Source organism: Onychostruthus taczanowskii, unplaced genomic scaffold (assembly GCF_017590055.1).
Source record: "Onychostruthus taczanowskii isolate IOZ18803 unplaced genomic scaffold, ASM1759005v1 scaffold11, whole genome shotgun sequence".
NCBI lineage: Eukaryota > Metazoa > Chordata > Aves > Passeriformes > Passeridae > Onychostruthus > Onychostruthus taczanowskii.
This window is the reverse complement of record NW_024497629.1, coordinates 8015894-8039575: the sequence shown is the minus strand read 5'-3', so window position 1 is coordinate 8039575 and position 23682 is coordinate 8015894. Positions and strand designations below refer to the sequence as shown.

Here is a 23682-nt window from a genome sequence, read left to right as displayed (position 1 = left end):
TAAAATGTTTTAAAGACAGTTTGCTCAAGAGATAGATTTCATGTGGAATTTCAGTTTGGTAAAGTTGAATATGCATTTACATTTAAAATAAAGATCAAAGATCTTGACAAAGCCACTTTCTTATGATCAATGTTAAAGCAGTTGGGAGTTTGTAATTAAATTATTTTGTTTCCTTCGCACAGCAGACAGAAATAGAAGCCGTTGTAAATAACACATGCAAGAAGGCCAGTTCAAAGTAGCAGAGCCACATTTAAGAGATGAGTAGCTGACCCAGGAGTTTTTTACATTACTTTGAAAATATATATGGAAATGGATCTAGTTCTAAGAAGTTAATTCTTGTGTAAATTCTCTAGGAATGTTTAGCACTTATCTCTGAGCAAGATGTCTCCTAGTTAAGTGCACATGTTACAGGCTAAAGGTAGTATTGTTGTGCCTCATGTTTTACTGCACTATGAAGCAACAAGATGGGAAGAGGCACTGTGCCTGCTGAGAGCAGATACATTTCCTGTGAACCTCAGAAGTCAAACAGGATAAATGCAAACCAAGACAAAGGTGTTTCCAGTTACTGTAACATCAGCCCAAAGAATTAATCCAAAGATAGTTACTGAATTAGCTTGCCACATGAGCCACTCTTCTATGCCCATCCAGGGCAAAAAGCAACTGCATATTGCTGTTTGTTACATTATTATTTTCCATTTATACCTAATATACAGGGCAGAAGGAGCATAAATGAACCCTTCATATTGGGAATTCCCACAGATGTTACTCTGAGTCACAAAGGATTCCAGAAAATATTCTGACAGTTTTTCACTGTCCATTCTTTGGCATAAATAATTTGTGTTTGCCAAATATTGAGGTATTATGTGATCAAGAAACTGAATTTCATACTCAGCTGCAGCATAAAAATGAGTACAATCTGGAGAGAGATGTTCATTTTTATCCCAAAAAACCCCCCAAACTTTGGCATAAATAATAAAGGACAGGCTGTAACAAAAGGACAGGCACTAACTTCTGTTAGAATTTTATATTGCATTCACATCAAACCCCATAAAGATATGATTCTGGAAGCCATCCTAAACATTCAGATTAGCCAATAAGAATTTTTTTCTTTGATATTTGAGTCCCAAATGTAAATTGTGGATCTCAGAAGAGTCATTCAGAGACTTCTGACAGCATACTACACACAGTGAGAAGGTTTTGATGGTTCACACACTTCATATTTGCAATTTAAGTAACTATGATCAAACAGGAAGCTTGTTTATTTCTCAGCCCACTTTTCACTATCAAACCTCTCTGGTTTTTTCCCAAGTATGGAATAGGACTCCTGTTCAGCCTCTGTACAGCTGCGAATTTCAGCCTTGGTAACAATTCTTTCACTTGAAACTGCATCTCTTTTTCAGCTGTCTTCACAATGCTGGTTATTTCCTAGTGTTGTATCGGGTCCTACAGTTGGATTAGTTCCTAAAGAATGCTTTTTATATCTTTATTCATTTTATATTCTTCACTTCTTTCTGAAGAATATACCTGTTTCACACAGAAAAAATTCATGTTTGTCAAAGCAGGTGTATCATATCTTCTTCCTAAATATAAAAATGTAGGGTTATATATTAATTTAATAGAAATTTCCATTTATTATTCCATGGAAATATCTTAATTTATTTCTATCTTCATGGAAAAACCCAGCAACTTTTCTACCTGTACAATTTTAACCTCCCAAAGTACTTAAAGCGCCTGTAATTGAAATAAACAGCTTTAAAAGTATGTGGGTTAATTTAAGGTATGACAATTCAGTGTTTCTAGAAGGGAATAGTAGCAATAAAGTATGCAGAAATTAGAATTACCCTTCTCTTTTGAGAAGAAATAATCTTCCTTCCTGTAGTAGGTTTTATTCATTATTTTTTATAATATTAACATTTCACATGGACTTAATACTTACAGCATCAAGAGGCATAGGCAGAAATGAAAACAATTATTAGACCGCTCATATCTAAATGTTGGTAACATCTCAGCCAAAGAATGAGACTGCCAGAGTAGTATTTTCCCAAAAATTAGTAATTACTTGTTTTCTTTATCAGGCAGCAATTCCTTTACTAAAATTTAAATCAAGAAGCATTTTTCTGGTTAAAATGAAAAACACTAAATCAACATAGCAAGAAGACTAGGCACTTAGAGAATCAAAATAACAATTCTCACTGTTAGGGAAATTAGTAACAAAATATGTTTACCCTTCTCTCATGGAGAGATTTTACCCTTTGTACTGGCCAGATTTTTTTCTGGAAGACTTGATGCATTTTTACTTGATGCATTTTACAATAAATGTCTTATTTTTACAATAGGCTTTAGGAAATACAGTAAAAACTGGATAGGTATGGAATAATTTATCTGTAATTAGCTCACTAAGCCATTGGTTAGTGAGTATAATTTAATATGCATCACCATGTGCAATATGTATCGTATCTACGGCTCGATGTCTGTTCCCTGGTGCACCCATGCAAATGCCTACACAGAAATCTAAATTCTCTCAAGTATTTTTTCTTCAGAGCATTTGTCTTAAAGTTCCCCAAACTTCAAATCAAGTTTTTGTATGTTTGGGTTTTTAACTGGATTTTACAATTTAGAAGGCATTTTCCTGAAGCATGGAAGCTGCTGGTGAGCACAGCTCAGTCCTGTGGCACCACATCCAGGGAATGTAGCAAGCATGTCTTAAAACACTTCTTGAAGAAGAAAACTGCTGCCCATATTATTACTCTATCTTTATTAGAATATCATTACAATGGGTGTATATACCATTCAGCTTATGTAAGAAAAATATTAGGGAAATATTTAATATATCTATTATTAGCTGTGTTTTAGAAGAATGTAGCATGTGGAAACACGGAGAAGAGCCATCAACATTTGACCAACTGTCTGTGGATCATCAGCATGTTTTCTGCAAATCATCATTGATTCACAGGCCACAGTTTGAAAACCACTGTCATGGTATGTGAAGAACTGTCTTACCTGGAAATTAGAATAGAAAAGCCTTATGGAATTATTTCCCCTTTCACCATATTTCTCCAAAAGTAAGGCCTGAAATCAGAGGATGCTTTATACCATCATGTAAGAATAATAAAGTACTTCTAGTGGTCGTGGTGTCCAGCATCTAGAACAACTTAAAAAAAGGAAGCTCATTACTGTTACAGCTTCTACAGCAGCACTTCTGAATGTCATTCCATGGTTGCGTGGAGGGACACATGCAGTTCATCTCACTGGAATGCTCTCTCTCAGATTCTTAGTTGGTTTGCACCCTACCCTTGAGATCTATGGCAAGCAGAGTTCAGTGGTCAAAATCTTTGGAGAGTTTTCCCCTTCTCTTTGGTAATATATGTCTTTGATACAAAAACTAGACCTTCATATATACATCAAATTTTGTTCAGGAAAGAATTTGAATTCATATTGCTTCCTCTTGCTACAGCTACACTCTCCATGAATGAAGGGCTGCAGAGTAAGCATATTCTTAGTATTTTAAGGGTTAAATCATCCCTGACACTAAGGATAAAAAGAGAAACAGAAGCCCTAAATCTCATCAGGCCCCAAATTCCCTAGCTATCATCAGTTTTCACAAGATTTGAGAGTTTCACTTCTTGGTCTTCTGGGATTTTCTTCTTCCACATCTGATTCTTCAGACTTCTGTCTTCCAAAGTCAGGTAGACAGGAACAAATTAGAGTAATACTTCCATTATTTGGGAATATTGCCCCCCAAGTGTTGTATCTTACGCAGCACTGAGCACTGCCACGTGTTTGAGGAGCCTTTTTTCTGGAAAGTAGAGCTGCTTATCATAGTGGCCCCTCTCACCTACATTTTGTTTCAGAAATTGTAAAAACACAGGACAGTTCTAGGTTCCTTCAGCCTTTTAATCTGTTTACATCTTTGGTATCCAGAGCAAAGACAAGATATGGAGAAAAGAACCTTGCTCAGAGTACTTCCTTACCAGTTGTTGTCATTGTTAATATATCATGCTTAGCCCAGAGCCACTAGTTAGGATCAGCACAGCATTGTGCTTGACTTCCCTAAAGCCATGTAAAGCTGCAGACCAATCAGGTATCCACTTAAAAATTTCTTTTCAGATCTCCTATTTGTTGCAATTAAGAAATAGAGGATGGGCAGGATCCTGTTATGCAGAGGATTATGCTTCAAAGGTGTGCATACCCTGCTTGCAGGGTCTCTTTGTAGCTACTTAAAGTTCACAAACTCTTGGAAAAAGGAGTAGTGACAGATGGGGCAGAGGCTCTTTGGAGAGATGTAGAAGTTGTGGGTTTTGATAGTTATTCAGTATTTTCAAACAAAGAAAGAGTCTCTGTGCTATTCCATTTTGCCTGGAGATGGTACACATATGAAACAGTACAATTCATTTTAGAGGTGCATTTAGCTGTCTCAGTATGCTACAAGTTCATTTGTTCAAGATTCTTCCCTTCTGGAGTAAATGCTGATTGTAAATGAGATGTCATTAATTTCTCATTTTCTTTTTGAAATCTTCTTCTCAAAATGACCTGAAAAAAGTGTTCTCTCTTTCACCATTTCATTTCTTGAGCAGCAAATGCAGGCAAATGTGCTAGTGAATGGTGTCCAAATATGAATGCTGCATGTGCTGAGCCCAGTCTCTGGCAGGGAAACATTCTAATAACATGGAGATATTCCTGAAAGTTCCCAACAGCTTTTTACATACAGCATTGCTCATATCTAGCAGTTCATAAAACCCACAGTACTGAATTGGAAACTTTTAATGTGACAGATAATGAGATTGGGTAAGATCTGATGCATGCAATGGCCTAATTGCATGCATTACAGTTTGGTGGTGTAGCACTTGTCATCCTGTGGTTTCCAGCACTTTTGACTCATGACCCTACAGTATTGTGTACACTTGAGCCTGGTGACTGATACTTTTAATCTCAGCACCATGCAGCAGTAGCCTCGTCACTCCCACACACATTGTGAAAAGCCATTGGCAAAGACTGGACCCCCAGGGAAAGAAAAATACATGAGTTTGATAGAATAAAATTTTAATGCATATCAAAAAGAAAAAGTAAGGTTTTCAGTGTGTTCTGTTGACAGTTCTAAGTATATACTTCAAACAGATTAAGAATTGATTTTTATATAGATATCTAATATCAAGGAGACAGGTGTGTGTGCTTTTGATAAATGTGTTTAATGAAAGGATGATCAAAGGTACTTTAAAAGAGTATGTTCATAAGAGAATAAAAAGGTAATCTCAGATGTGAGGAAAACAAAGTCTTTTCTTTGTGTGCCTCAGATGTGGGAAAATAAGATGGTTTTGTTCTAGCTCCTCAATGAGTAGCCATTGCAGCCAAGTTTAGAACCTTGTTCCAGGGTCAGAGGAAAAATTCTCATTAGTTTCAATGGATTTTACATAAAAAACAAAACTGGGAGTTAGAAACATCTGGTCCATGGGCTGACTATAGTCCATGCTGTCATTTCCTCTGTTCAAAGTCACTTTTTTTTTCTGTGTTACTCCAGGATGACAGAGTTGTGTGCTGACATTTGATTCTCGGCAGAGAACAGGGATAGTGAGACCCTTATGCACCCTTTGCAAGCAACTGTTCAAACTGCAGTCTGATATGAAAAACAACAGATAATGAGCTTTGACCAAAAGAAATGTCTCTTGCTTCGAATTTAAAGCCTCCTTTCCTCAAGTGTTGAGAGAAAATGAAATTTTTTCTTGTCATAGATGTAAAATAGTAACTTAAATACTCTGTTTAGCAATTCCAACACCTTATGGTTCTGACATGCCCTGGCAGTAATGGAAGTGAAGCTGAGTTTTCAATTCAGTAGTAATATAGACCTAATCCAAAATCTGATGCCCCTTTGTGAAATCAGACAGTTGCTGTCCAATGTGTTGTAAGTGATCTATGTGAAAACCTTCCCTGTACAGCCCACACACACACAATCATGGTTTTTAAAGCTGCCTCTTTAAACATGGCCTTATTTACTTGATGTTACCATCAGCAAACTACACGTGAAAGACAGAACAACCCACTGAGTAAATCACTGGCTGTGGCTTATACCTTCCAGCAGTACTCTTGACGTAGTGAAGGGAAAATTTATACACTGTGTTGATGGAGTGAAAAAGAAAGGAAAAGTTACATTTTAAGAAAATTTTAAAATGGACTTTTAAAAGGTAATTTTAAAAGATTGGAAGGGAAACACTGTATTTTCAACATGAGAGGTGGAACAGGACATTGCTGCACATTCCGTGTCCTTCAGGAGTGGAAGTGGCCAGCACGAGCTCTCCCAGGGATGCGTTGCCACTTTTGCTCCTCAATTCTACTGTACTTCAGTAACAGGCAGTGAACTGGTAAATCATATGGAAATGAAAGGCTTGGGATAATTCTTTAGTTATCTTGTAATTTGAGGGGGGTTTTGTACATTTTATGAGCTTATGTGATTTTTAGATGTTCATTGCCTGTGTAGAACCTATAACATCAGGAGAGAAAATTCTTGTCTGTGGGTCTGTAATTAGACCTGAGATATAAAATGTGTTTTCCAGATAGGCTCCTGCACAGAGAGAATAAAACTGTTGAACATTAAGCTTTTCATTTATGCCAAGGAATACACAAATAACAAGGATCTCCAAGCACTGAATATTAATATACTGTTTCACCATAGCTACAATTTCCAGATATGTGGAAAACTAACATGGTGAAAAGGAAAATTTTACTTTTTTTCTTTTTATTCTAATTTCTATGTTTACAGATAGGGAAAACAGGTGCCTATCTGCAGTTCCTCAGTATTTTGTCCCGAATGCTGATTAGACTGACGGAAGTGGATGTTTATGATGAGGAAGAAATCAACATTAGTAAGTTCCTGATATAAAAATATTCTGGAGACAACAGAAAATTGTTATGCTAAATTGAAATACAGTTGTCTCTATATTCTGTGCCTGTTCTATCCTATTCACCTTTGCAATTGCTTTACATTATACAAATACTGTAAGAAAAATTTTCTGTGATCTTCAACTGACACTTAAGAACATTTTATTATTTTATTCATCATTTAGAATTTAAGCAAAGAACATACCTCTGTTTTTTGTGGAAAGGGATCAACAGCATTTATGTATATGAAATTATATCCAGCCATTGGTCTTCAGTGTGGAATTGGAATGAACTTTTATGGTAAAGCATATAAAAGGAATCATTGCAATTTTTTCAGATTTATACCATGAGGAGCAATGTAATATTTTTTTATTATACACGATTACCTGAGGGAAGGAAGTTTCTACTCTCTAATATTTAATTTTGGTCCAAACTTGCTTTATTTACAGTGTATTACTCCTCTGTGTTTCCAGATGTATTTGTGTCAGACAGGATGTGAAGATAATTTTTAAAAGGTGGAGTTGTGTTGAGGTACAAGGTTCATTTGTGCAAAAGTTTACCTCTTGGTGCATAATGACATTGTGTCATCAGACTAACGAAAGAAAAAATGAAGCAGGAATAATAGGTACAGTAAAACCATCTATAGCAATATAAAGAGCTTTAAAAAATTCTGAATTCTTATTTTTCAATAATATCGTAGACATAAAAGAAGAAGAATTTGATCAATACTACCGTCAGCCTGGAGATATGTGGCCAGATTTGGAGTCATTTAAGAAGATGCCTTTTGACTACACCATCCATGATCCAAAATATGAAGATGCAAGTCTGATTTGTTCAAAGCTTCAGACTATAAACAGTGAAGGTTAGAATTTTTAAAATCCTGATTGGTATACATATATGTATTTATTTGTTTTTAATGTGAGAATCCTGTTAAACATTTAAGCAGAGTTAAAATATCAGAATTGTTTTCTGTAATAGTGTAATAGTGAAAAAAGATTTCAAGCTTTCCAGTTTCCAGTGAAAGTAATAGTGAAAAAAGATTTCAAGTTTTCCAGATGAAGTACCAAAGTATGACCCCTATAAATTACTTATGGAATATTATATGGATAGTCTTTCATTAAAAAAGCTCTAGTTCCACAATAAGTTTGTGTGTTTGAATTATAAAGTAGCATTGTCCTGCTCCACAGCAATACAATGCTTTATGTAAATAAAGTTAGCTTTCTACTTAGAAGTATCTATAGGTTTATTTTTTATGTTTTAGGTTAGGTTTGGAAGGCATGAGATGAACATGCTCAGATCTAGATTCCTGGAGTATTGATGTATTGTGAATTAGTCCTCTGAATGAGCCAGCTGGACAGACACAGGCACATGGGAGTGGGGGCAGGGAGGAAACCCTGCTGTTCAGAACGACCTTGGCAGGCTGGAGAAGTGGAACCTCAGGAACAGGAACCTGCTGAACAGTTCACCAAACATGCCCCTTGCACTTGGGATAGAATAATTTTATTCAGCTGTGCAAGTTTGGGGCCAGCTCTGTAGACAGCAGCTTTGATGAAGGTGACTTGATGGTCCTGGTTGACAGCAATTGAACAGGAGCCACCAGTTCTCCACTGGGTTAACAGGGTCAAGGGAAGTGATTGTTCTTCTGTGATGGCAACTCTAAGGCCACATCTGGGTATTCTGTCAAGTTTTTGGCTTCCCAATATGAGAAAGACGTTGACATAGAGAAGTGAGGCCAGTGAGCAGCCACCAAAATATGGAAAAAATTGCAGTGAATTTGGTTTGTTTCATCTGGGGATGTCTAGCAGGTGTATCTGAATGCTGTCTTCAACTTCCTAATGGGAATTTATAGAAACAAACTATTATATTATAGAAACACAGCATAAGGAGAAGAGACAACAGACACAAGTTGCAATATGGGAAATTACAACTAGATTGTATAAAAAATATTTGCAGAATAAAAAGTGGTCAAACATGGAGCAGGTTACCCAGAGAGATCACAAAAACTCCACTCTTGGTGATTTTTGAAACGTAACATGACAAGGAAGAGCTTTGAGCAACCTGATCTCATGCTGAAAATCTGAGTGGAATATTAAATAACAAAGTCTTTTTCAGCAGAAAATACACCTCATCTTCCCTCAGTCTCTCACAAAGAGGATCCTTTGAAAAATGTGGATATACACGAAGGGGGCAACATCACTAAATTGCCAAATTAATTTCACATAATCTACTGTAATATCTGTCACAGAATGGCAAATGTCATAAGGCTCTTTTTTACTATTTATTGCTTTTGTAAGCATTCTACCAATAATAGCAACAATGAAAATTTTAATGATCAGGCACTGCTTACATCTCAGCCTTACGTGAAATCTGTACTGAATTACCATAATCACGAATTTGTAGATAATTCCTTGTAGTTCTCTTTGCTGTACATAGCACTTTATAAAATCTACTGTGCTCAGGATGAATTAATGGTTTGTTTTGTATGTGTTTTATATTGCCATTTTCCTAGAAGCTGATTTCAGTGACAGAAACAGTCTGTCACAAGAGAATACATTCTAGCCTTGAATATATGTTACATTTAGTTTGTTTCTTTTCTTAATAGACAAATCAAAGGGCAGGAGACAGGAAGATATGTACACGTGCCGTCAAACAACTAGGATGAGATTGTCTAAGTATGCAGCATACAACACCTACCACCACTGTGAGCAGTGCCATCAGTACATGGGTTTCAACCCCAGGTACCAGGTAAAGATTTCCAGGTGTTACTCTGCAGATCAGAAGCTGAAGCACACACACCCCAAACACAGTTTCTCTACATTCACTGTATTTTAATTGGCTTAGAAGTTGTGTGTGTGTGTACACATACAGCTGATTTACAGATTTTGTTATTTCTTGAGGTTTGCCTGCCTTGGCTAGGCTGCAGTTTGGGGAGATCAGAGGACCAGCCCTTGTGTCATTTACACTCATTTATTCAGTGCTGTGATCTGCATGTGTACTACCAGTTAAAACTGCTTTCCCAGTAAGCTTTCCACTGGGCTTTGCTTAAGTGCAAAAGTTTGCACCTGAGTGGCTGCAACAGGTGCTACTTCTGATACAGGAGTAGTCCAGCACAGAGTAGTCTATGTGTGGTATACAACTTGCTTTTACTTAGAATAACCCTCTAATTTCTTGCCTATTATAATGTGAGGAAGAAAGTGTCAGCAATGCAAATACTGTTTTTTATGTGCCAATATTTCTGAAAGCCAGGAGGGGCCTGTAAATATTGGTGCCATCTGCAAGATGAAACTGAGACAACAGTTTCAAAAGAGGGAACCCTTTAATCTGTATTTTTTTAGTGTAAGTTCTAGCTTAGGGAATATTGCTTAACACTTATGAATAATGAAGTTAAATCTAATGTCATACAGTAAGTGACTGTAATCTGTTTAGCAATGTTGCAAATGTAAGTATATCAGTATATAAACTACACTGATACCTGAATGAAGTTAAATCTAATGTCATACAGTAAGTGACTGTAATCTGTTTAGCAATATTGCAAATGTATATAAACTACACTGATACCTTGTGGTTTGACTTTAACTGGAATTATCATATTTTTTCCCATCCTTAGATTTATGAGTCCACTCTGCATGCATTTGCCTTTTCATATTCTATGCTGGGAGAAGAAATACAGCTGCATTTTATCATTCCAAAATCAAAGGAGCATCATTTTGTCTTTAGCCAACCAGGAAGACAGCTGGAAAGTATGAGGCTACCACTGGTCACAGATAAGGTAGCTGGATATTTTTATTTCTATTTATGGCCATATATAGGAGAGAGACACCACCAATTTCAAAATTTGTTGAATTAGTATTCTCTGTACTACCATTTCTCCTGTCAAGAGACAATGAAGATGTCCTTATGCTAAGCTTGTATTTTCTCCCAGAAAGGGATATGCGAAAAAAAATTGTCGAGACTCCAAAAAGCTCTATCTTTTGGTCATAGTCAAGGTTGATCCTTTGGTGTAAACAGTCTTATCTGTGACAAAAGGAATTGGTTATGGGTTTAAGATGTTAAAGTGAGAATACTTTCTGCAAAGAAACTCAAAGATATGATTTCATTTATCATATCATTAGTAAGAGGAAGCATTTTTTTTCTGTAGAGAAAAAGCAGTGGAATATCCTATTTTATTCTGTGTAAATGCTTAGTTACTTTCACATAAATGTAATGCTTTGAAAGAATCTTAGTCATGGGTTCAAGACTGTATAAAGAATCACATGTCATGCTTGTAGAAAGGTCATCTATTTGACAGGCTCTGACCACAGAATCACAGAATGTGCTGAGTTGGAAGGGACCCACAAGGATCACTGAGTCCAACTGCTGGCCCTGCACTGCACCATCCCCAGGAGTCACACCATGTGCCTGAGAGCATTGTCCTAACAATTCTTGAGCTCTGTCAGGCTGGTGCTGTGACCACTTCCCTGGGGAGCTGTTCCAGTGCCCAACCACCCTCTGGGGGAAGAATAATTTCCTGATATCCAACCTAAACCACCCCTGACACAACTTCAGACCATTTACTCAGGTCCTGTCCCTGCTCACTACAGAGCAGAGATCAGTGCCTGCCCCTCCTCTTCCCCTCATGAGGAAGCTGCAGCTGCAGTGAGGTCTGCCCTCCAGGCTGAACAGAAAAAGTGACTTCAGCCACTCCTCATACATCTTCCCCTCACTGCTCTTCACCATCTTTGCTGCCCTCCTTTGGACACTCTCTAATAGTCTAATATTTTTCTTATATTGTGGTGCCCAAAACTGCACAGAATATTCAAGGTGAGGCCACACTGTTGCAGAGATGTTGAACTTTACAGAGATCCCTGATGCCCACATCTAAGGTGAAACTGTGGGTCAGGCCACACTGCTTAAAGTATTGAAGCAATTTGTGGAGCAGCAGTAAGCAGTAGCACATCTATCCTGCAGGAAATAAGATGCTTCCAATAAACAGTAATAAATCAATGTCACCCTCCAGTTCAAGTTTTAAATAGAAGAACCTAGACAGAAACACAACAGCAGTGTAAGAATGACATCTCCTGCTCTCCCTCACCCAGTAAACTTGTGCTTGGCTACAGAAGCAAGGAAAGAATCCTTGTGGATTCTTTTCTTGCTTCTGCCACTGACCTGGTTTGAGGCTTGGACATTTAAGGATTATTCTCCCTTTGCTTCTGTTTCTATTCCCTTGCTCCAGTCAGAAGAGTTGTACTGTAGTTTTGGAATAAGGTGTTTCTTGCAGTCCTATATCATATGGACCTAAATCCTCTTCCAGATCTATCCTCAAGGTACCTCTGCACTTGGCAGGCCAAGGTTAGCAGTCCTGTCCATTCCACCACACTCTCATTGGTCAAATAAGCTAGTTATAGAGTTTTCTTTTTTCCAATTCTTATAAAAGTTGTTTATTTTACTATCAAGGAAGTTTAAAATGTGTCAGTTTGTCTAGTGTTAGTGGATCTGATTTATTCTCCTGAAGAATCTATTTCTCCTTTTTCTCTCTGAATTAATACAGAAGCTCACACTTCTTTTTACCTACAGAGTGAAGATTACATAAAAAGCCCCACTTTTACTCCCACCACTGGCCGTCATGAACATGGGCTTTTCAATTTATATCATGCAATGGATGGAGCCAGTCATTTGCATGTTTTAGTTGTCAAGGAGTATGAAATGGCCATATATAAGAAGTATTGGCCCAACCACATCATGCTTGTTCTTCCAAGCATTTTCAACAGTGCAGGAGTAGGTAAGTGTAACAAAAAGTTCTAAAAAATGTGGACACAACTTGGGTCCTTAAGATGTTGTTATTTGACAGTGAAATGTAGACACACAGCTTGCGGCTAGGATGTCTGATCTGGTGATCTGGATTCCCTCTGAAGACGATGTGTCACAGCTGAAGATACACTTCTCTTAATCCAGGACACCTAGAACAAGCTCAATGAACTGCACCCTAGAAATACTTAACTCTTCTATTGTATTTGAAAGAAGCTGAGGGTGTTAAAACTCAGATGGAGTTACTGACTGTTTCCCTGTGGAAATAAGTTGCGTGCTGTTTGCATGGGCAGTGATGCTCTGGTTGGGTACATCCCTCAGGAAGGTTCTGCTAATACAACAGCTGTGAAATAGTCAACCCTTTGCTTGTGCTGCTGGAACACCTTATACACAGCAGTAGTGACAAACATTAAAAGTAGATCACCAGGGACAATTTCCAGTGTCATTCAGCTGGTCAGTCAACATCACTAACTCTTTGCATCAAGAGATGCTAATAAACACAAATATTGTTAAAAAAAGTAGTCACTAAATCCTTTAAGACACTAGAAAATCTTTACCACAGAAGTCAGGACTAATTTTTCATCCTTCCCAATGTGGTTCTTTAAGTCACTTGCTTGGCAAGTGACAAAGCAAGTTGGCTCTGGGTGGTGGTGGGGTTAAAATCTTCACTGTGATTTATACCCTTGTCTATGCAGAAATATTCACTTCAAAAGGCTTCTGAGTTAAAAGCAAACAGTTTCTGCCCCTATTTTTAATCTGGGGGTTTATGCCCATGATTTCAGGTGCTGCACACTTCCTGATTAAAGAGTTGTCTTATCATAACCTGGAGCTTGAACGGAACCGGCAGGAAGAGCTGGGGATAAAACCCCAGGATATTTGGCCTTTCATTGTCATTTCAGATGACTCCTGTGTTATGTGGAATGCAGTAGAAGTTGATTGTTCAGGAGACAGGAAAAGGTAAATAGTTTAATATATGCTTTTTCATCTGATCTCTTTTAACTTTTCTCTGCATTTAATTTTGAAATTATGTTTGCTACACTACAACTCCTACCCTGTACAAGCAGAGAATTTGCCCAAGGAGGATACTTTCCTAGGTATCTGTCTTTGCACAGCACATAGTGTAGTGCCTGTTTTTCATTCCTGTCCCCTGAGGATTTATGTGCCCTGCCGTTGCTGTTCAAGCTAAAGTTACTTGGACTGCAAATTTCATACTCTGTAAACACTCCCTGATACACTGGACAACATGTCCATTTTTCACCAGATTTTTCTAGGGAAGCTAAATGACAGTTCTGTGCAAGTTGTGCAGCTGATTTCCTTTGGCTCTTGTCAGTCCCAGTCTGTGTGTCTCCTTTATGAGTTCCCCAAATCCCTGAACTAGCATTTTTGTTTTCATTGCTTTAGAATATTGTTTGTGCTAGATATTTTTATCTATTCCATGAACAGACTATGCAGAATTTAAAGCAAACTTTCAGAGAGAATGACACTCAATGAAAACTGAGATTTATGGACTGTAGGTGTGGGCTAGAAGGATCTTAATGCTTTGTGCTTAAGTTGTGGCACAAGTCAGCAACTCCCCAAGATTCATTGGAATATTATCTAGGTAACTTAAAAAGTTTACATATCTGAGTGAATATTTTGGGAGATCTAGACTAAGTTTCAGATTTGTCATACCAGTCCCCACCACACAAGCACTAGTTAATTTTAACTATAGTGAGAGACAAAAAAAATTTTGTGTAAAGTAACACAACACTGAAGTTATCTACCTGAAAGTCATAACTTCCAGCTGTTAAGAATTGCTCTTCAGCTGAAAGAGATTCTGAATGTTCTTTATATATTTTAAAATTAACACGTTTTCATAATTATTGTAGTGACTATACATGGACTGAAAGGAATGTTTCCCTGAAGCAAATTCTGCAACACATTGAAGCAACTCCCAATGTCACTCATTATGCCCTAATTGGAATGAGGAAATGGTCCAGTAAAACAAGCAGTGCTGAGATCAAGGAACCGTTCTCCTGCTGCCATGTGCATGACTTCATCATGCTGAATGTGGATCTGACACAGAATGTACAGTACAATCAGAACAGGTAAGGGAATCAGTAGCATTTCTCAGCAGAGGTGATGAACCAAATAAAGGAAGTTTTACCAAAGCTCTTGTTTCTTTAGGGAGGTTGTGAATGGCATACAGACAGTTTTTGTTTTCTTACTGGTGATTAAAATCCTTCCCAGGCTGCCAGAAGTTAGAGAAAGACATTAATTTCTATAGTTCCAAATAAAACAGTGAGAACAAAGTGACAGGATAGACATAGGCAGCAGTGGACTCTGCAGTATTGGTCTACTCCAAGTGGCCTTTGGTATTTCCCTTCTTGTCTGCCTAACTGCTCTCCCTTCCAAAGGAAACAGGGATATATGGATGAATGGTGCATAATCAAATCTCATTCTGGTATATATATATCTGGGCTTTTTGCCCTCAGTAGCACAACATTGCAGCATACCTGCAGCATACCACATGTGTGCTCATCAGGACAATCAGAAGAAAAGAATAAATAATTCTTGTTCATATTGGTGGTTTTTTCTTTCATTCAGCTGTCTCAGAAATCCCACTTTTTCAGTTACTATATTAGATATATTAGATTATAATTTTGTCATGCACAGCATTACCACAGTTGACAGAACTGTATTCACTACGTTCATAGTCTCACAGAATTTCACTGATCTGTGTGAAATAAACTGTGGGTTTCCCCCCATTTCTGAGGGACATGCATTTATAACAACAGAATGAAGTGTGTATATATCACTAGAGGTAGGATTCACTTGTCTGAAACTGGTCTTTCAGTGCCTTAGAATAAGGAAGACATCCATATGGGGCTGGAAGGTATGACATGAAATGTGTGGTTTTCTCTAAGCTGGGTGGGATAGCCCAGGTAATTAAAATGGGTCTACACAGCTACACTTAGGTAACTGAAAATCAGGCACTGCGCTTTTCAGAAGAACTCTGCTAACTCAGGAAGATATCTTTTAAGGCCCAAGCTTACTTACAACTGCAGGGAAGCATTCTGTGTTCATTAGTCTGTGTATAAACAGATGTTCTGTATTTCTGTTGTCACCAGCCTGGCATCTTAAAAGAACAAATTTGCCCCTGTGCATCTCCTAGTAGAGAACTGTGCTCCCAGGCTGCCTAAGTGTGTTACCTTATGAAGCATTATGTATGAAGGACAAATAGAGACAATGACAATAAAGCAAAATGATATGAGTACAAGCAACAATGTTAAAATGTCAGGAATGCCACATCACACCACACATTTCCTGCCTCTGCCTTTGAAGCACATGAGGCTCAGGTTTATCCTGTGTGGGTACTGCTGAGTGTGAAGTATTGTATGGCATTCCAAGCCTGGGCAAGGAAAAGGGTACATTTTAAAACCCAGAGACAGGGACAGTCAGGGATGACAAATAACAATGTAGATATTGCTAAGATCAAAGACAAAACTTAAAAAACTTGTAATTGAATGCCATGTTTCTCACTGGTGTTGACTGTTGCACTGATTCCTCAGTTAGTTTAAATTCAAGCACTGGATTTCAATCCAATGGTTCTGCACATCATCCTGTTTCCTTGGTAATAAATATATTCAAAATGGAGAACTGAGTCTGAATTTTCCAGAGAGCAGAATATTTGAATTTAGGCATCTTTAGGAGTTTACCTTTTATTCTGTTCCCTTATATTTTTTAAATGGGTCAAATTTAGCTCAGGGATGTTTGGCCTCATTCTGCTTAATCTTTTCCTGTGTCTCAGCAGTTCTCTTGTATAAAGACTCCCTGCCTTCAAATGGTTTTAGTTTCTAAAATAAAATTACATTAGTTCTGTAGAGCAACATTGAAAAAATTGCTATCTATTCATATTCTGAGGGGAAAATGAGTAGTCAGATACTTCTGTGCATTTGATAAATCAAATGTAAGGCCTCATCCTTTTCCTGGGAAGTCAAAGGAATTAATTTCCTTGACTGTATTTGGGGTGGTAATGTATGTAACAATTTCTTATGACTCCATTGTTATAGTAAAAGGCAAAAAAATGTTTTAACTCCTGTGTATTTTCCTTAGCAATTTACTGCCTTTCTACTTCATGCTTTTCATCCTTTCCCTCCCTAAGTGTCATCCTCCCTCATTCTGTTTTTCTCAAACTGATGCTAGCCTAGTTTATTACTAGAAAGCTGAAGCCCCTTTCCCTGACTGATAGGCACTGGTGGAGGGTCAGTATGTTTGATACCTGTCCTTTCTGTGGTGCTGAGCAAAGGCTCTGGGTGCTTGTATTTGTCAGTGTGTGATGAGGAACATTCCCCTGACCTGCTGTGATTTTCTCTTTCCAGATTTACATGTGATGATGTTGACTTCAACTTGCGTGTCCATAGTGCTGGCCTTCTCATCTGTCGGTTCAACCACTTCAACGTCATGAAAAAGCAAATTGCAGTAGGAGGACAACGATCCTTCCACATAAAGTCTAAGGTGGGAACTGAGACCTCTGTGGCACTGTTGTTAAAATTCTGTTTTCCTTTTTTTGTCTTTTTTTAACTAGGAGAACTGAGGTATTTTTGTGCATCATCTGTTCCCAGTAATGGGGTATGTCTGCCATGTGGGGCTTTTAAAAATTATTTATTTCTGAAATCCACAATATTCTTGTCATAAATACAACTTTCCTTAATAGTTTTTCTTCAAAACATTGAAAGACACATGAAGTGTCTCTTTGCAATCCAAATAACCATTCACTATGTGGATTTTATCTACAGCTATAGAATTGGTCATCTTCATGTGACTTCATAATTAGGAGTACTTTGAGTTCAAAGAAGAAACCTCAAAGGCTATAAACACAAGTATACTTTTATGAAACTGAAACTGTTTTGGTAGCAGATATTTTTTGCTGAATAATTTTTCTTCTAATGTAAAATTTAGATTTGTAGGGTAGAGATGTATTTCATACAAACCACAATTCACATAAATACAACTTGATTAATTAAGATTGATCTGTATGAGAAATATTTTTTCCTCACAGGTATCTGACACTCCAGTTTCAATCTCCCCTGCTCAGTACATTTGTGCTCCTGACAGCAAGCACACCTTCTTGGCAGCACCTGCTCAATTGCTCCTTGAAAAGTATCTCCAGTACCACAGCCATCGCTTCTTCCCTCTCTCACTGAAGAATTATAGCCATCCAGTGCTATCTGTGGACTGTTACCTTAACTTAGGACCACAGGTACTGAACAAAACAATCTCTAAGTAGCTCTGGAAATGTGTAGGCTCTGTTTTGGATGAGTTATTGATGTATTCTGTGATAATAGTTACACAGCTTTTGAAGAATGTGGTACATTCCTATGATGCCAAAATTGAATTCTTAGTCCCATAGAGATATTGTCAGAGGCTTCAACTAAAGTACATTAAGAGAAATCCCAAAATTGTCCTAAATACTAATATGGTCTGTGAAGTGTTTTCTCAATCTGCTATAATTTGACTCTTCCTACAGAAAATTTCTTCCACAAGAGGGTTTTACAAATATTAGATAACCCTTAGAAAGCACTTCAAATATACAGATGTTTTAGTTGACTTCAGACTGATAAGCTGAGGCAGAGAATCAAATACTAGACAAGCAGTGGGAATGGGAGAAGCTGACATTAAGTCTCAGGAGCTGTTGGCTCTCTCTGGTGAGTCTGGATCTAAAGCTAAGGTTGCACTTCAACTCAAATATCTCAGTAGAAATTTGGTACTAGGGTGGTGTGGTTCAGGAGACAGGGACTGTTTTTCTCTTCACTGAATACCAAATAAAATTCAGTTGTTCTGGGTTTACTGAACTTCTCTTCCAAAGAGCTGTATAATAACCTTCCCATGTATGCTGCTCCCACAATATTTTGAGTTCTTAGGCTTTTGTTTTCACCATGTTTGGAAAAACAAGCTTTGTGGGAGGGCATTGTACTGTTACTGTCTTCATCCATGGCATCCTTCCAGCTCTGACCCATTCACCACATGAAATAGTTTCAATTTAATTCTGGAATTGCTGCCTCAGCTGGAATTTGATACAGTAGGATCGAAGGAATATTGAATAGGCATCCTGGTACAGAGTCTCAGTTGCTGAGGTTCAGCCTTCCTCCACTCAATCATGCTGATCCATGCCAGATGAGGATGTATCCCAGCTAAGTAATACAGTGACACTTTTGAAGCAAAGCCGTGTGTGGAAAATTCCTTTAATCTGAATTTATAAATCCTGAAAGAGTGTTGTAAATATTCCCGTTCCTAGTGGATTTCAGTAGTAGCCATAAAAACAAACTAGGCAAGAGAAAAGCTCATAAATTGATGTATATGCATAACTCTACTGACTTGAGTAATCCTTGAGTAATGTAAATGAAATTTGGAACTTCTAAGGGTCCTTTTCATGTCTGACTGTAGAGTTATTGTATTTACTCACATATAAATAAAATGTGCTGGGCAGGTCACAGCATTATGGTTGTGTGGAGCTATTGTTACTGCAGCTTTCAAACTCTATCACGTCTAAGCCTCATGATAATAATAGTAATAATGAATAATAACAATACATAATTATGAATTGTGCTTATGTATATTGTTAATAAGTAGTGCTATGTTCTGGAAGGGATTATAAAACTCACAATATTTGGAGTTGGAAAGAAAGTCTGAATTTGAATCAAGTGCAGATACTTGAAGCTTAATATGGAAGCTTTAAAGATGTTAATTTTTTTCCACCCTCTCCCAATCAGATTGCAGTTTGCTACGTGAGTTCTCGGCCTCATTCTCTGAATATCAGTTCTTCTGGTTTGACATTCAGTGGTCTCCTGCTGTACCTTTGTGACTCCTTTGTTGTGGCTAGCTTTTTGAAGAAGTTTCATTTTCTTAAAGGTGAGCTGCATTAATTTTATTACAAAGAATTAGGTGACATGGTCTCTGAGAATGTGGGGAAAATCTATTTTATCTGTGTTTTAAGTCTATTATATTTATTTAATATATATGCATATATATGTATATGCATGGATTCATATTTGCCTTTATATGCCCCACCCAACTTTGATGCTTGATTGTGCTGGCTCTGCACTGTATTAAACTGGTATATAGCAGTGCTATAAGTTCTGCAGATTTCTAAGTGGGAAGAAATGTTGGATCCATATCATCATGCCTAAAGTATGTGCACAACTCCTTAGTCTGTTTGAAAACTGAGTATTGAAGATTTATGCATGAAGCATTTACCTGCTGTGTTCTTGCAGCTTTTCTAAATTTGAATGGAAGATGGGTGATTGACAAGCCTTTATCAAAATCTATTTTCTATTTTTAGAAATAGAAAATGGCTCTTTAAGATTTATTCCTGATACCCAGTTTCTCCATGTAAACCTTACGATGGTGTGCAGTAGTGGAGACAACTAACTTCCACTTGTGTTGCAGACAGTCACATTGCAAACTTCCTTTGGATCCTTCTGCTGCTATCTTAGGCATTTGGTGCTCTGGGCTTTGTTTCTCTCATCTATAACTGTCACTGGGAGAAGAGCACCGTGGTTAGTGGCTCTTTAAACTGGAAGAGTTGTTACAAACTGCTGTGTTCTTCGCTGCAGCTAAAACAGAGGCTCCCAGTCAGTCTCATTTTGCATAAACCAGTCAATTTTTATATCATGTAGCACAAAGTGTGTTTGCTTTGGGATTTCTCCATCTCCCCAGGCAGTCTGCTTGATTTTCTAACCCATCACATAAGAATTAAACACCATGTGACTGTCTTGTTTATTTTTATTATAATAATGGGATTTTTTTGTCTTGGGCATTGCCACTTACCTCGCCATTTCTCATTTAGATTACTGTATGCTGGTGAAGTAATTATTTTCTCTTAAAGGAGGTCTTTTCTCAGAAGTCGTGAAGCCATGCATACAAGTTAAAGGTGTGATCAGCATGCCAGACAGGACAGTTGGCATTGGTTATTGAAGTACGATTTTTTTTTTAGTTCGGCATTCTGGATTTGCTTGTGGCTGCAGCCACATAGACCAGATTCTTTCTTGCCAGCAGATGAGTTTACCAATCCAAAACCCACTAAAATTTGTGATTAAAGACATTGTTTAGATCATTTCTGGGCAGCAAAGCACAAAGAGCTTAGTCAGCCATCACAGTGACTGTCGTGTGGGTTTTGCTGAGTGAGGGTTTCACTCAACAAAGGTAAGGATCAGGAGGGCTACAACAGGAATGGATGTAGGGCTTTTATCTGGTTTACTGTCAGGATCCATCATGACCTCCTTAGACCTGCCAGTTTTACTTTTCCTGCCCTAAAGATCATGGAAAGTGCTTCTAGTCTTGTTTACTAGATGATGATGATGCATCTCAAGTTACACAAGAAAATCCTGACAAATAGGTAGCTGAACATAGCTCTCATTAAGTCCTACCTGAGTGGCTTGATTTTCTCCCAAGCCCATTTGTAACTCCTAATGCGAAAGGAGTGGAGTTCTCCATGCAGGGTGGTGGGAGGTGGGTGGTCTGAGAACAAAGGGGATACTCATGTGAGTTTCTTTGAACTGTTTGCCCAGGTGCCACCCTGTGTGTGATTTGCCAGGATCGCAATTCTCTCCGCCAGACCGTTGTCCGCTTGGAGCTGGAGGACGAATGGCAGTTCCGCCTGCGGGACGAATTCCAGACTGCCAATGCCAAAGAGGACAGACCACTCTTCTTCCTGACTGGACGACACATTTAATTGAAAAGAGACACATTTCCTGAATGACACAAGACACTAATTGCCACCATCTCATGAAATTACTTTTGAGAGGCTCTGCTTTCTGAACAGAAACAGGACTGTTTTCTGTTGTTTATTAGAATGATATCTAATCAGACAGCTTAAGATCTCATTTACAAACATTGAAACGACTTTTCTAATTTAATGTTCTGGAAGTCATCTCTAATTCCTGACAGAGACACAGAGACTTAACATGGTGGAAAGCATTTCATAGCAGAAGAGAGGTCAATGAGTGCACTTCTTCTGTGACAAAGAAGACCATACGCAAGTTCATAAAGAAAAGGGTTAGGAAACTTCTTGCACATTCCAGAAATAGGAAATGTAAATTTAGGAGCAGGTTCTGGTTTACAAGTCTTATTTATCAAACAGTTGGCATAGAGCAACAGGAGTTGGTACAGTTCTGTGGTATACTGCTTCTGATTGATCCAGGTAGGCTTTTTCCATGAAGATTTGTAAAGTATATTTCTTTAACAGTAGGAACTCAGTTTGAAGCTTTAATTTTTGGAATAAGTGCCACACTGGATAGTTTTACCATGCAAGACTGTTGGAGTAGAAGACTAATTATATGTCTGGTTTTATTAGCATAAGGAAGAGAGTTAACAAGGTAGATGGTAAAATGATATCTGAACATTTAAACCTGAAACGGATATTAACTTGAATAACTGAAAAGATCAAATGGTGGGACTGACCTGCAAGTGATTTATTTCTACAGAACAGTGATGTTTTGTGACTAAACTGTAGACTGGCTGTAGACTTCAAGCTGAGGCAAGTGCACTCAGGAAAGCCTATGAGATGGTTCTAAAACACTCCCAATACACTTTCTGGGGATATTTTCTTGCCAAGGTGCTTCAAAGGAGTGAGAAAATGGAGATTACAATGCTGAGAAATTCAGGTGAAAATCTAAACCCATGTTTTTGAACAGCACCAGGCATTGTGATATTTTGTGTGCTCTAAATGTTAAATCAGTGGTCACTGTCTTTGTCTCGGCGTTTGGGAATGCTGTTAAAGCTGCAAGCTTCCCGTTTGTCTTTATGCAATCAGTGTTAATGTCACTCAGTCAAGGTGTAGGAAGGATGAGTATAGACATTGTCAGAGGATATCTAATATTTGGGCAGGTCTTTCTGGCTGGATACACCAATGAGGGGATCATTGGCTTTATACAGATGAAATGCCATTGGGTGGCTGAGTCTGTTACAGTACTGGCCTTGAAATGCAGGCATCCGTATGATTGTGCCAAAGAGCTAATTTAGGTTAATTTACAGAGGAAATCTAAGTTCTGTGAGTTGTGAATTCTGTAAGAGATATAGATTGCTATCTACAAGGAAACTGCTGGCAATCAGTGTGCTTCTATATTTCATTGTTCGTGTTTCAGAGTGAGAATTCACTTTAAGTTTTGTGAAGGAAGGTCAGCATTGGCCTATGTAAATAGTATTACTGTTCAGTTGTCACCAGTTGATTAGTTAATTTAAACTTTTTTTAAGGAAGTGTGACATTTATGTCTTTATAAATAAAGTTCATGCTGCATGGACATCTGTCTTGGTGATGCACTGGACCAATAAGTACACACACTTTTGCAGTGGAAAAAAACAGAGGAAAAGCCCTGGCTGAAAGGAGTTAATATAATTAAGGAATGACCTGAACTGATCAAGAGGAAATACAATTACTTCTTAATGGCCTACAACATAACACAGCCTCAAAAGTATAAGGGTTTTTGCAAGAACTCAGATTGAAAGACAATGAGTTAAAATTTCCTTTCCTGTAACCAAATGTTTAAACAACTTACACCAAGTGCCCATTAACCTTTTTCTGTGTTTTAGGTCTGATATTTGCTTTGTCAGTCTTTAGACATCCATTTTATCCAAGAAACTAAAAAAGTCCTAAAGTACAAAATAATTAAAAAATAAATAACAAATAAATCACATCCTTTCTTAACACTCTCTTTTGGCATAAAGTTTCCAAAACTTTGACAAAATACAGCTGATAGTTACCTGAAGCCATCACACTCCTGAGTGTTTCATGTTAACCTTTTCCTTAATGAATTACCTACACACTGTATCCTGTGCACAGGATAGGAGTCCCAGGGCCTGGCCTCAGCAGACCTGTGTCTACTTTGTGACCAAGTGCAATCATTCTCCATGGACTATATTTATGAGCAATTGTATGTGATGAAAGTTGCACGCACAGCCATTGTCTTGGAGAGCACATCCTGTAATACCAGATATGTCCTTACTCTGACCAAAATGCACGTAATTCCTGTCATGCTGTGGGAGTGTCTA

General features: G+C 37.8%; 1 protein-coding gene across 1 annotated transcript in view; it reads left to right on the top strand.

Annotated features, from left to right (window-relative positions):
* The window catches only part of GREB1 (growth regulating estrogen receptor binding 1), an 86915-nt gene extending 63879 nt beyond the window's left edge, over positions 1–23036 (top strand). The window contains exons 23-33 of the mRNA XM_041420680.1: positions 6752–6854; positions 7571–7732; positions 9473–9615; positions 10478–10639; positions 12424–12628; positions 13437–13611; positions 14523–14741; positions 17016–17151; positions 17696–17896; positions 19407–19545; positions 21204–23036. Coding sequence (XP_041276614.1) covers positions 6752–6854; positions 7571–7732; positions 9473–9615; positions 10478–10639; positions 12424–12628; positions 13437–13611; positions 14523–14741; positions 17016–17151; positions 17696–17896; positions 19407–19545; positions 21204–21367 — 1809 coding nt within the window. The 3' untranslated portion in view covers positions 21368–23036. The remainder of the gene's footprint in view (positions 1–6751; positions 6855–7570; positions 7733–9472; positions 9616–10477; positions 10640–12423; positions 12629–13436; positions 13612–14522; positions 14742–17015; positions 17152–17695; positions 17897–19406; positions 19546–21203) is intronic.
* The last annotated feature ends 646 nt before the right edge of the window (positions 23037–23682 follow it).